The 12,039-nt window shown below is 53.4% G+C and overlaps 2 protein-coding genes across 3 annotated transcripts; both read left to right on the forward strand.

Annotated features, from left to right (window-relative positions):
• The first annotated feature begins 7,212 nt into the window (after nt 1-7,212).
• ZNRD2 (zinc ribbon domain containing 2) lies at nt 7,213-8,533 on the forward strand. Of its 2 annotated transcripts, none has more exons than XM_032357328.1 (4): nt 7,213-7,316; nt 7,413-7,564; nt 7,707-7,791; nt 8,157-8,533. In XM_032357328.1, exons 1-4 carry the CDS (start codon nt 7,298-7,300, stop codon nt 8,498-8,500), a joined length of 600 nt encoding a protein of 199 aa, XP_032213219.1. In that variant the 5' UTR covers nt 7,213-7,297; the 3' UTR covers nt 8,501-8,533. The 2 variants fall into 2 exon arrangements, with proteins under 2 accessions (XP_032213219.1, XP_032213220.1); XM_032357329.1 differs by having other exon boundaries at nt 7,257-7,310.
• Nucleotides 8,534-8,674: 141 nt separating this feature from the next.
• FAM89B (family with sequence similarity 89 member B) lies at nt 8,675-10,965 on the forward strand. Its single transcript, XM_032357330.1, has 2 exons — nt 8,675-9,725; nt 10,138-10,965. Exons 1-2 carry the CDS (start codon nt 9,426-9,428, stop codon nt 10,414-10,416), a joined length of 579 nt encoding a protein of 192 aa, XP_032213221.1. The 5' UTR covers nt 8,675-9,425; the 3' UTR covers nt 10,417-10,965.
• Nucleotides 10,966-12,039: the final 1,074 nt, after the last annotated feature.

The raw sequence follows: 12,039 nt of genomic DNA on the forward strand, positions 1-12,039 counted from the left end.
AGGATGTTGACCTCAGTAAGGGAGGTTCTGGTGGCCAGAAAGGCAACGATCACTAATGTCTCTCCTTCCTCCATGTCTCCTGGGTCTGACGTCCTCCTGTGGCCTCCTTTCTCCTTCCCCAGCTGCTGAGGTGGTCATTTTCCTGCCGTTGTTACAAAATCAATCTGTTCTGTTCCAGTAACTAGAATGTCACCTTTTCCCTACTTAAACCTTTCATCTGGAAGGGTCTGGTGCAAGAAGGACAAGGACATTTTTATAAAACTTACATGGACTTGGGGCGCCTGGGTGGCTCAGTGGGTTAGGCCTCTGCCTTCGGCTCAGGTCATGATCCAGGGGTCCTAGGATCGAGTCCCACATCGGGCTCTCTGCTCAGCAGGGAGCCTGCTTCCCTCTTTCTCTCTCTTTCTCTGCCTGCCTCTCTGCCTACTTGTGATTTCTGTCTGTCAAATAAACAAATAAAACCTAAACAAAACAAAACAAAAAAACAACTCACATGGACTCATCATGTCCCCCAGTCTACATGAGGGCCACTTCCGGGGACTCAGAGAGGTACGCACAGAGCACTCCTCTTATTCTCATGATCCAGGAAGCCCAACAAGAGAAACTAGGTGGTTGACCCACGATTGTAGGCCCCCTTTTGACTGAGCTGCCACCCAGGAGATGCACCAGCCAGGCTGGAGCCAGTTAACACTGGGAAAGAAAGAATCCTACATCTAGGAATGGTGAGTGTAGAAGTCTGAATTTTTATGTAAGTAATCTCTATACCCAGTGTGGGGCTCGAACTCACAACCCTGAAATTTGGAGTCCCATGCTCTACTGACTGAGCCAACTAGGCACTCCAGTGAATTTTTAAAACTGGTCTAAGCTCCACCCCTCTCGTCCTGATCATGACAAAGGACCTGACCAAAGGGAGATGGCTCCATCCTGGGCACAGCCACATTCAGGGACTGAACTGCTGTATTGAGGTGTGTGGACCAGGAGGGAGGGCCAGAAATTTTCCTGAGGTTTTGTTTTAAGTAAACTCTACCCCCAACGTGGGACTTGAACTCATGACCCTGAGATCAAGAGTCACATGCTTTTTGAGTTTATATTTGAGGAGGTTACTTCAACACCCAATGCCTGGGGTTGAGAGAAGGTTTGGAAGGGCAACCATATCCCTAGACTATAAGCCCATTATGGAGTGGCTTTTGGGATAAAAGTCACCCTGTTGCTAGATCAAATCATCCAGAAAGTTAAAAACACGGATTAGTATCAAGAACCACAATGATGTGGCCGCAGTTGGCTGGTTGGACTGGAGCAGCACCCGTGTAACCACAAAAGTGTGAGGCATCACCGATAGCCCCAAGAGGGAGTGAAAGGTTCTATGTATTCAACCCCTCAGGAGTGAACAGAGGCAACACGGCATATACTCTGGCCTCTCTAGTCCCAGGAAAAACAGATGAACGTTGCCAGGAATCACAAGTCTGGCATGGAGTGGCACCAGAAGCACAGAGTCCCTTATTTTCTTTTTTTAAGATTTTATTTATTTATTTGACAGACAGAGATCACAAGTAGGCAGAGAGGCAGGCAGAGAGTGAGAGGGGGAAGCAGGCTCACTGCTGAGCAGGGAGCCCGATGTGGGGCTCGATCCCAGGAGCCTGGGATCATGACCTGAGCCGAAGGCAGAGGTTTTAACCCACTGAGCCACCCAGGCGCCCCCAGAGTCCCTTATTTTGTGCCAATTCTATGATGGCGGACCTGTGGCCATGTCTGGTATGTTGAGGGATCCAGGCAGAAATGGAGACAATCTGGACAATGCAGGATCAACCAACAGCCTGATTTCTGTCAGTCTCATTAGAGAATGACCCTTTAGCATGGGCATCTACATAAGTGATCTAGACTGGTCCACTCTGATTTGTTTCCACAGTTAGCTGAAAATGTTACCATCCAAAACTTTCTATTGGGTGGTAGGGTTACTATTGCTGACATTATCTACCTGGCATTTAGGTACTCCTGGATGTTGCAAACACATCTTGTAGCAAACACATCATGTAACAAACACAACTTGCTTTCCAGTTGGACCTGCAAGGTTCATGCCCTTTGGCTAAGCTGGGCTTGAGTTGGTCCATATAGATGAAGGCTTGTCAATTTCATTGATCTTTTCGTTGAACTTGTAGGTTAGCTGATTTTCTCTAATCTTCATTACAGCCTTCCTTTTGCTCGCTTTGGGTTAAGCTTGTCCTTCTTTTTCTATGTTCTTAAGGTGGATATTTAAGTTACTGATTTTAGGTCTTTTCTTTTTATAAAAGTAAGATTTGACAACTATAAATTTCCCTCTAAGCACTGCTTTGGTTGCAACTTGTAAGTTCTGGTTTGTTGTGTTTTTAAAGATTTTTAAAATAAATCTTAAAGAAGCTTCTAATTTCCCCTGTGATTTCTTCTATGACCCATTAGTTATTTAAGAGTGTGTTGTTTAATTTCCACGTATTTGTGAATTTCCCCAGTTTCCTCCTGTTATTGCTAGTTTCATTGCATTGTGGTCTGAGAACATATTCTGTATGATTCCAGCCCTTTTAAGTTTATTGAGACTTGCTTTATGGTTTAACATATATTCTGGAGAATGTTCCATGTATGCTTGAGGATATGCATTCCACTAGTGTTGGGTGGAGTGCTCTATAGATGTCTGTCCTTACTTGGGCTTGAGTCACGCGCTGTGACTTTTCTTTTAAAGGAGTCTACCTTGATAGAAGCTATTTCTGTCTGACTGTGATAATAACATCTGTTTTTGCCTGGTTTTAATATAAGGGCTAGGAGCGTTTCCTAAGTGGGGCTGATAGCAAGAATTTAACTGGATTTCTTTGGGTCACCTTTGAGCAGCGTTGTAAACCCAAACTAAGACGATAAGAACACTAAGAGTAATCAATGACTCATCTGTGGTTTTCTATGGGAGTTGGTCTGTCTCAAGAGAGTCTCCCTGAGCGGGATAAATCTCCCTTATATAAGCAGCCAGGACTCCCTGGAAGGGAAAAAACCAAACCAACCAACCAAACAAACAAACAAAAAACCCTGAGACCTTTTACTGTCATCTTGGAGTGGGTATAAGATTGGCATGACAGACAGTAGGAAGGACTGAGTGGCAAGATGGCGCAGCTGTTTTTATTCTCCCTTAACAAGCAGCACATGTCCTCCCCCTCACCTCCCAAGTGAGCCAGCAAAATTCTAATGATTCATCTGGTTTTTGTCTGTAGTGGTAGTAAATTTCCCTCCATTCATGTTTAGTGTGTGTGTGTGCTGTCTGAAAGGGGACAGAAACTTCTGTATGCCCTAGATGAGGCTTAGGATTGGTTGTTACGATGGGGCGGGCCTGAGGGTGACTCCTCCACTCCCCAGTTCTACCCGGAGGAGTGTTAGTAACTCCTGGGTGATGTCTGGCAGCTGACCTTGAATCGACATCCGGGTACTCTGCTGGTAACTACCTCCCCAATTTGTTCTCATGAACAGGAAATAAAGTTGAAGACCCCTTACTGCTTGGTTGATTATTCAATCTGGTCAACATGTGTGCTGCTGATTCCCTTGGTCTTCCCTCAGAACTTGTTAGTAAACCCCTGAGGTCCTCATACTGAAAACCATGTTTCTTTTTTTTTTTAAGATTTTATTTATTTGACAGAGAGGGAGAAATCACAAGTAGGCAGAGAGGCAGGCAGAGAGAGAGAGAGGGGAGGAAGCAGGCTCCCTGCAGAGCAGAGAGCCCGATGGGGGGCTCGATCCCAGGCTCCTGGGATCATGACCTGAGCCGAAGGCAGAGGCTTTAACCCACTGAGCCACCCAGGCGCCCCTGAAAACCATGTTTCTGTCAACGTCTCATCCCCCATGCCCAAACAGTCAAGAATTGTGGTAAGGTCTCTCATTTCACCCTACTTTCAAATAAACAAGTTATGGGGATACAATTTTGTGACTACCAGCAGAAAACGTGAGACTTTTGAGTAAGAGATGAAGGACTTTATTACTCAGGGGGCCTGGGTGGCTCAGCCGTTAAGTGTCTGCCTTAGGCTTGGGTTGTGATCCCGGGGTCCTGAGATCGAGTCCCTCATCGGGCTCCCCGCTCAGCGGGAAGCCTGCTTCTCCCTTTCCCTCTCCCTTGTGTTTTCTCTCGCTGTGCCTCTCTCTGTTAAATGAAAAAATAAAATCTTTGTTTTTTTAAAGATTTTTTTTAAATTTTATTTATTTGTCATAGAGAGAGAAGCGAGAGCAAGCACAGGCAGACAGAGAGGCAGGCAGAGGCAGAGGGAGAAGCAGGCTCCCTGCCAAGTAAGGAGCCCGATGTGGGAATTGATCCCAGGACGCTGGGATCATGACCTGAGCTGAAGGCAGCCGCTTAACCAACTGAGCCACCCAGGCGTCCCCAAATCTTTTTTTTTTTTTAAAGAACTTGATTACTCACAGCACACAAGTGTCATGAATGTGAGCATATCGGTCCCTTCCCCTTCCCCTCAAGTCTTGCCAAAGCAAGGCGGCCGGACTCCTATAGGTGCCTGGAGGGACGCTGAGCTGGGGGCATCCAGGTGTTTTATAAGGGGCAGTAATACGCCAGCCCTTTGCTCCAGAGGGGCGAGTTGTCTCTACTGTCCAAGGCTGTCCACTATACAAACATCCAGCAAAAGACAGTCTGGAACCAAGGTAATGTCTCCGCTCACTACACCTGTATTCACGTGAGAGAGGCGGTGATCAGTGGTCTCCTACCGCCTCACTCCTCACATCTCACTAAATCCTCATGGCAACCCTGCCAAGTAGGTATTTAACTGACTTGGTTTCACAGATGAGGAATTGAAGTCCAGGGAAGTGAAGTGAATTACTCCCGGTGACAGAGCCAGTAAGCAGTGGATCCGGGATCAAACCCGGGCCAACCTGATTCCAGGCCTGTGTCTTGTCCATCCTATCTGCAGAACTTGAGGCATGGCGGGGCTCTGAGGGGAGAAAGATGATGGCAATTCCCTTGAGTAGTGGGACAGGATTGTGGGGAGGGCAGGAAGGGTTGAGAGGGGCCAGGAGCCAGATCTGTAGGACCTTGGAGACCACAGTAAGGACTTTGGATTTTTGTCTAAGGGTGATTGGGAGATGCCAGAGAGTTTCGAGCAAAAGAGTGGTATGACCCGATTTATGTTTTTTTAATTCTTTATTTATTTATTTGACACGCAGAGATCACAAGTAGGCAGAGAGGCAGGCAGAGAGAGAGTGGGGGAAGCAGGCTCCCCGCTGAGCAGAGATCCTGATGCGGGGCTCGATCCCAGGACCCTGAGATCATGACCTGAGCCCAAGGCAGAGGCTTAACTCACTGAGCTACCCAGGCGCCCCTGACTTGATTTATGTTTTAAAGATTTATTTATTATTTATTTGAGAGAGAGAGAGAGAGAGAGAGTCTTGCCGGTTAAGTGAGAGCACAGTGGGAAGGGGCAGAGGGAGAGGGAGCTGGGTGCAGAGCCCCATGTAGGTTTGATCCCACAACCCCAAGGTCACGACCTTACCAACACCAAAAGTCTGATATTCAACTGATTGTGCCACCCAAGTACCCCTTGATTTATGTTTGTTTATTTATTTATTTATTCGCTTATTTATTTTTGAAGATTTTGTTTATTTTGTTGGAGAGAGGGAGAAAGAGAGAGCACAAGCAGGAGGAGTGGCAAGCAGAGGGAGAAGCAGGCTCTCCCCAAGCAAGAAGGGCAATGTAGAACACGATCCCAGGACCCTAGGATCATGACCTGAGCTGAAGGCAGACGCTTAACTGACTGTGCCACCCAAGCGTCCCCTGATTTATGTTTTAAAATAATTGTTTCCTGTTCTGCAAAGTGGGGATAACAGTAGTACCTTCCCGATAAGGTTGGCATGAGGAGTAAATGATAGGGATTAAACAGAAGGAGGAGTGCCGGGGTCTTAGTTGGTGCCAGGAAGAATAGCTGTTGGCTGAGTGGATACTGGCCATGACGGTGACAGAAGGTGCACTGAGAAATTTAGGATGGGACTGGGAGCTGAAGACAGTATGCACCTGGAGGGTCTGTACATGCCGGCTAGAGTTCAAGAGGTCCTCTAGTCAGCTTGGCATAACTTACCTAGGGTCAGGCCCAGAGTCAGGAGCACTGCTGCCCTAGAACCTGCCAGTAGATGGAGACAGTGAAGAGGGGCACAGGGCTCTCCAAGTAAGCAGACGGCAGGAAGATGGGGCCAGGAGAAGGGCATTCAACCTCCAGGTAAGAATGCAGAAGCATGTGCTGTCTAGTTAAAGGAGGAGGTTGCCAATGAGATTACGGGGGAGGGGGGTGTCTAAATCCTAGCTCCTTCTCCCCTGCCCTGCGAACCGCCCTAAGGCCCTTCAGGCTACACTTTAGGGCACCATTGCCTGCCTCATCTGGCTTCTCCAAACCTAATAAGGGAGAGGATGTTTAAGAAAAAGAACACAGAAGGTTGGGGGGGGCGGAAATCAAGTCCAGTGTTCAGGGAGCACGAGTAATTTTAACAGAAACCCACCTAAAAAACAGCATAATGGCCATAACCATAACTATTCTAGATCATTCAGCTTCACCAACCTGCGGGAAGCGCTCCGCGGCCGCTGGACGCCGACCTGCACATGCCAGGTACAGCGCTCATCAGCCGGCCCGCGTTTCGAGGACTTAGATTTAAAAAAAAAAGTGAGGGGCGGACTTCGCATCAGTCCCAGGCCTTGGGGTTAACGGGATCGGCAGACTGGGCCTCCGAACATGCAGAAGAGGGTGAGGGTGTCTTGAACTAGGCTGAAAGGTACAGAAAGGGAGGACGACCCCCCGCCTGGCCGGTCTTGCGGGTTAAGTGAGAAGCACTGACGACGGAAGAGGCTGTACGGGGGCGCAAGGGGCCACTTGTTATCATCAGGGGTGTTGTTGATTACGCCACTGCCCAGCCTGCCCCGGGGCCCACTTGTGCGGAAAGGGAAATCCAAGGGGAGATGGAGGCCAGCGGGGATTTCTCAAACCAAGTGGTCCCCATCTGCGGCGGGCAGGAAGGGCGACCCCGCGCAGCCACTTTCAGGTCCTGCGACCCGAGCGGCGTTAGCCTGGAGACTCCCGCCCTGCGGCCCAGCGAGCCCAAAGTTCGTCTACCCGGTTCGCGTGGAGGAGCTCGCCCACAGGCCAAGAGCTCCAGCAGCAGACACGCCCCACTACGGGCAACTTGACGTCTGAGAGGCGCCATTTCCGCCCTCATCCTGGGCCTAAAAAGAGGGGGCGGAGCCGAGCGGAAAGCGCTCTGCTTGTACGTCACGTCCGGTGAGCCTAGTGGCGACAACGGCAACATGGCTCTGAACGGTGCTGGTGAGGGTTTGGGCTGTGGGGGCCTGTGGTTGAGGGGTGCAGGAGGTAGCCCGCTCGGCAAAGACTCCTCTGTCTCTTGTGCCCCTCTTCCCCCAGAAGTCGACGATTTCTCCTGGGAGCCCCCAACCGAAGCGGAGACGAAGGTTCTGCAAGCGCGAAGGGAGCGACAGGATCGCATCTCCCGGCTCATGGGCGACTACCTGCTGCGTGGTTACCGCATGCTGGGCGAGACGTGCGCGGACTGCGGGGTGAGGAGACACTCAGGACGTGGGATCCGGGTTGGGACCGCGGACCAGGCCGCCCGGCCCTTCCCCAACTCTCCCCTCTGGACCCCATCGCCCTGCATCTCACCCTGTGTCTCATCCGTGCCCGCGTGCTTTCTGCTTCTAGACGATCCTCCTCCAAGATAAACAGCGGAAAATCTACTGCGTGGCTTGCCAGGAGCTCGACTCAGACGTGGATAAAGATAACCCGGGTGAGGGGCGAATGTGCTTGGAGAAGCTGCGTGGTGATAGAGGCCCAGAAACAGTAGGTTTGGGAGGTGACAGTGGAGTCTGGGTGAGGCGGAGGTAAGGCGCTTTCCCTTTTCGGCTAGGACCATTCATTCAGTAGAAGCACTAAATACCTGTGTGCCAGACACTATCAAGAGTCTGAGCTCAGTTGGGCATAGTCCTAATGGGAGAGATGAAGGAAGGGCATGACTAACTCTGACACAAAGAAGAAAACGGAGGAAGGAAAAACATCTCAAGCATAGGAAGACCAGAGTAGTAGAGAGGAGGTGGCTCAGGGCTGATGGGGGACAGACTTCCTGACCACTCCGTCCACTTTCTCCTCTTTTAGCTTTGAATGCCCAGGCTGCCCTCTCCCAAGCTCGGGAACACCAGCTTGCCTCCGCCTCGGAGCTCCCCTCCGGCTCGCGGCCAGCCCCTCAGCCCCCAGTACCCCGTCCAGAGCACTGTGAGGGAGCTGCAGCAGGGCTCAAGGCAGCCCAGGGGCCGCCCCCTCCTGTTGTGCCTCCAAATGCAGATGTCCTGGCCTGCACACAGGAGGCCCTCCTGCAGAAGCTGACCTGGGCCTCAGCTGAGCTGGGCCCTAGCACCTCCCTGGAGACCAGCATCCAGCTGTGTAGCCTAATCCGGGCTTGTGCTGAGGCTCTGCGCAGCCTGCGGCAGCTGCAACACTGAAAGGCCCCTCCTGAGAAAAACCCTCTAGAAAAACAGCTGTCCTCTTGTGTGGTTTGTTCTTTTCTTGGTTCTGAGTGTGCATGCCAGCTCCAGCTCCACTTGCCTTTTTCCTGCCTTTGGCCTCTTACTCTACCACTGTCTGCTCTCCTTGATGCCCTGAGAGATTCGTTGGGCTTGTTTGTGCTTGCTTTCCCCCACTCAGAATGAGGGGGGAGGGAGAGGACTATATGATCCTTTTTTTCCGAGGAGGAGGTCATAGCCTCCTCAAAAGCAGGGACAAGAGGGATGGACCTCTGTGGCATCCCTGCAGCCTCTCAGCCGTCCAGTGCTCAATTCCCAGTCTTGAGTGAGATTTTGGGTTCCAGCCCCTTTTGGTATCTTCTCTGTCCCCTGAGCATTCTGATCCCACCATCCTGACCCACCTCATGCCCAGTCAAGGTACTCAGACATGAGACACTGACAGGGCGTCTGGTTTCACGTTAGGGACCCAGTGTGGACTTAACTCAAGTTTCCTGACTCCCCACCCCCAGGCTTAGATCCTTTCCCTGGGGAGTTAAAATTGAGCAGAATAATTAAACACATTTTTGTGGGGGGAGCAAAGAAGAACCGCTAAGGAACCCCATTCGCCGCTTTCAGTCTCTTTCCCCGCCCCTTTTTCTCGCTCCGTTCTGGTGGATAGCCCATTCCCTTTCTCAGCTTTTCGCGATGTGGTCCCACCACCGTAGCCCTTTTAAGAGAGGCCCCGCCCATACGAAGGGGGTGGGGCAGGGGCGGAGTCGGAGGAGTCGGGGAAGGAACAAAGCGCGGCCTGCGGGCGGCGGCTGGGCTCGGCCGGCGGGGCCGCGCGGTGCGGGGCCTGCGGGCTGCGGCCCGGGCGGAGGGTTGAAGGGAAAGAGGCAGCATCGCCGTCCGCGCCGGCCGGGCCATGAATGGGCTGCCCTCGGCCGAGGCGCCGGGCGGTGCTGGCTGCGCCCTAGCCGGGCTCCCTCCGCTACCGCGCGGCCTCAGCGGTCTTCTCAACGCAAGCGGGGGTTCGTGGCGGGAGCTGGAGCGCGTCTACAGCCAGCGCAGCCGCATCCACGACGAGCTGAGCCGCGCGGCACGTATCCCCGATGGGCCCCGCTACGCTGCGGGCGCCACCGACGCGGGACCCGCCGCCGGTCACCCCGGCCCGCGTCGCCCTGTCAATCTGGACTCAGCACTAGCAGCGCTGCGCAAGGAGATGGTGAGAGGCTGGGCCCCGGGCCAGCTGGGCGGGGGGCTGCAGTTGAGCATGAAGGTCCCGGGGCGGAGCGCAGTCAGAGGCCCGTAACCGGGATCTCATGGCCTGAGCGTCAGAAGAACTGCAGAAGCGGGTTGGGTCAGAGGGGTTACAGTAACAATGATTATAGTTGCCGTTTATGCCAGTAGTTACCATGTATTTTTTAAGTGCTTTACTCATGTTACTTTATTCCATCTTGCTAGGTAAATGTTACCCCTATTTTACAGATGAGGGTCAGTGACTTGTCTAAAGATTTACAGCTTGTAGATGGCGTCGGCTGTCCACAAAAGTTTGTTGCTTAGAGAGGTGCAGGAAGATTGGCTAGGGCTGAGGGTGGCCTGGACCCCAACCCCAGCCCACCCTCAGTCTTTTGCAGGTGGGGTTGCGGCAGCTGGACATGTCCCTGCTGTGCCAGCTGTGGGGCCTGTACGAGTCAATCCAAGACTATAAGCACCTGTGCCAAGACTTGAGCCTGTGCCAGGACCTGTCATCCTCCCTGCACTCAGACAGCTCTTATCCACCTGATGCTGGCCTGTCTGATGACGATGAGCCTCCCGATGCCAGCCTGCCCCCGGACCCGCCACCCCTCACTGTGCCCCAGACACACAATGCCCGGGACCAGTGGCTGCAGGATGCCTTTCACATCAGCCTCTGAAGAGCTGGGGGTGGGGGGAACACGCACCCATGCAAAAGGCTCAGAAACTCAGCCCGCAGTCAGTACTCAGGCTTCTAGTGCCTGCTTTCCCTGTTCCACCTCACTTCACAAGAAGGCAAACCTTTGGGCCCCTCAGAGGTAAACTTGCCAACGCCCTCTCTCCCGACTCTGGTTAGCTAGCACTGGGGCAGGCACCTGGGCTACAGCCTTGGCCCATGGCACCGAACCTCCACTCCTCCCACATGTGTGCACCCCAGCTTGGCCAACCTGCGGTCTGGTGGTGGGGCCCAAAGCATCTGGCACTCCCCTTGACGTCTCTGGGATTGGGATGAGTGCCTGGTTCCCATCTCCTTTTCACCTTTTGCTGCTATTGGCAGCTGCTGGCTCAGGGGCATCCCCCCTCTGGTCCCTGGGTTCCACTGCTCTAGACCAGGGCATCCCCATTCTTGCACCCACCCACGGCCGGGAGGGCCAAGGCTCCGTGCTGGATATTTAAGTTTAGGGGCCAGACTCTTGGGCACGTAGGTAAATAAATACTCTCTCAGCGTTCTTGTGTTCTGAATGCCTGGCTCTGGGGCGGGGAGATAGCGGTGTTTCTGGGAAGTGCGGTCCCGCGCTCCGCCGGTAGGTGGCGCCGAAGACCCCCGAGTGGAAGAAAGGCTTGCCTACGAGGGAGTGCGAATCCTCCCTCCACCAACCGGGCTGGCGAACATGCGGACCTGGCCGAGCTAGCACCGCGGTCTGCGACGGCGGGCGAGTGACTTCCCCTCTGGCCGGAGATCTGGGAGCCCAACCCTCCCGCCCCGCCAACGTGCCTTGGTGGTTCCTGGCCCGCCGGGAAGGAAGGAGAAGGAGCCGCCTATCTTGAGAGAAACTTTCCACCCCAAGTGGGGGCGGAGCTGGGGCGGCACAGGAAATGGGTGGGCCGGAGCCCGCTGGCCTAGGGGCCCTTCGGAGGGAGAGGGGAAGGCGCCTCCAGGATGCGCCCAGGAGCTAGTGAGTGCTCTTCGGGTGGGAGGAAACAGCTGCAGGGGCAGAAGGGGATGAGGTGGCGATGGCCCACACTTCCCCAGAGGCCACAGAAGCCCTGGGCGAGGGGGCGGGGAGAAAGGACCAGGGCCCTGCGCTCCTGGACAGGAGACCCAGCTCTGGTGAGGAGCGTTTACGTTCCAGACACTCCCATTCTGCACTTACTCTTGTACAGGCCGCCTGGCTCCCCAACAGCACTTGGAGACTTTAGGCCTGTGTGTGAGGGACTTCCTCTTACGGAGGACCACGCCGCTGGGCCTGGGAGACAAACCCACGTGTCAGGCTCGCCGGAAGAAGCCTACACCTTTGGGGATGGTGGGTGTTCAGATCTCCAGGCACACACATAAACCCCCTACAGCTCCCTGAGACGAAGAGGAGAGGACCTCGTGGTTACACACTTAGGCTTCCAGGCTGCTCACCCCCACACCCTGTGCACGGTCCCTTGCCTCTGGAGACAACAGTCGGCACTCTTGGCAGGTCAGAGAGGCTGTTCCAACCAAGTATTTATTAAGCACCAGGTTGCAGTCCGTTCACAAACCTTTCCTAGTGCCGGCAGGGAGGGAAAGCTGAGGAGCTGCCCCCAGGGCAGTTCCC

Source organism: Mustela erminea, chromosome 9 (assembly GCF_009829155.1).
Source record: "Mustela erminea isolate mMusErm1 chromosome 9, mMusErm1.Pri, whole genome shotgun sequence".
Taxonomy (NCBI): Eukaryota; Metazoa; Chordata; class Mammalia; order Carnivora; family Mustelidae; genus Mustela; species Mustela erminea.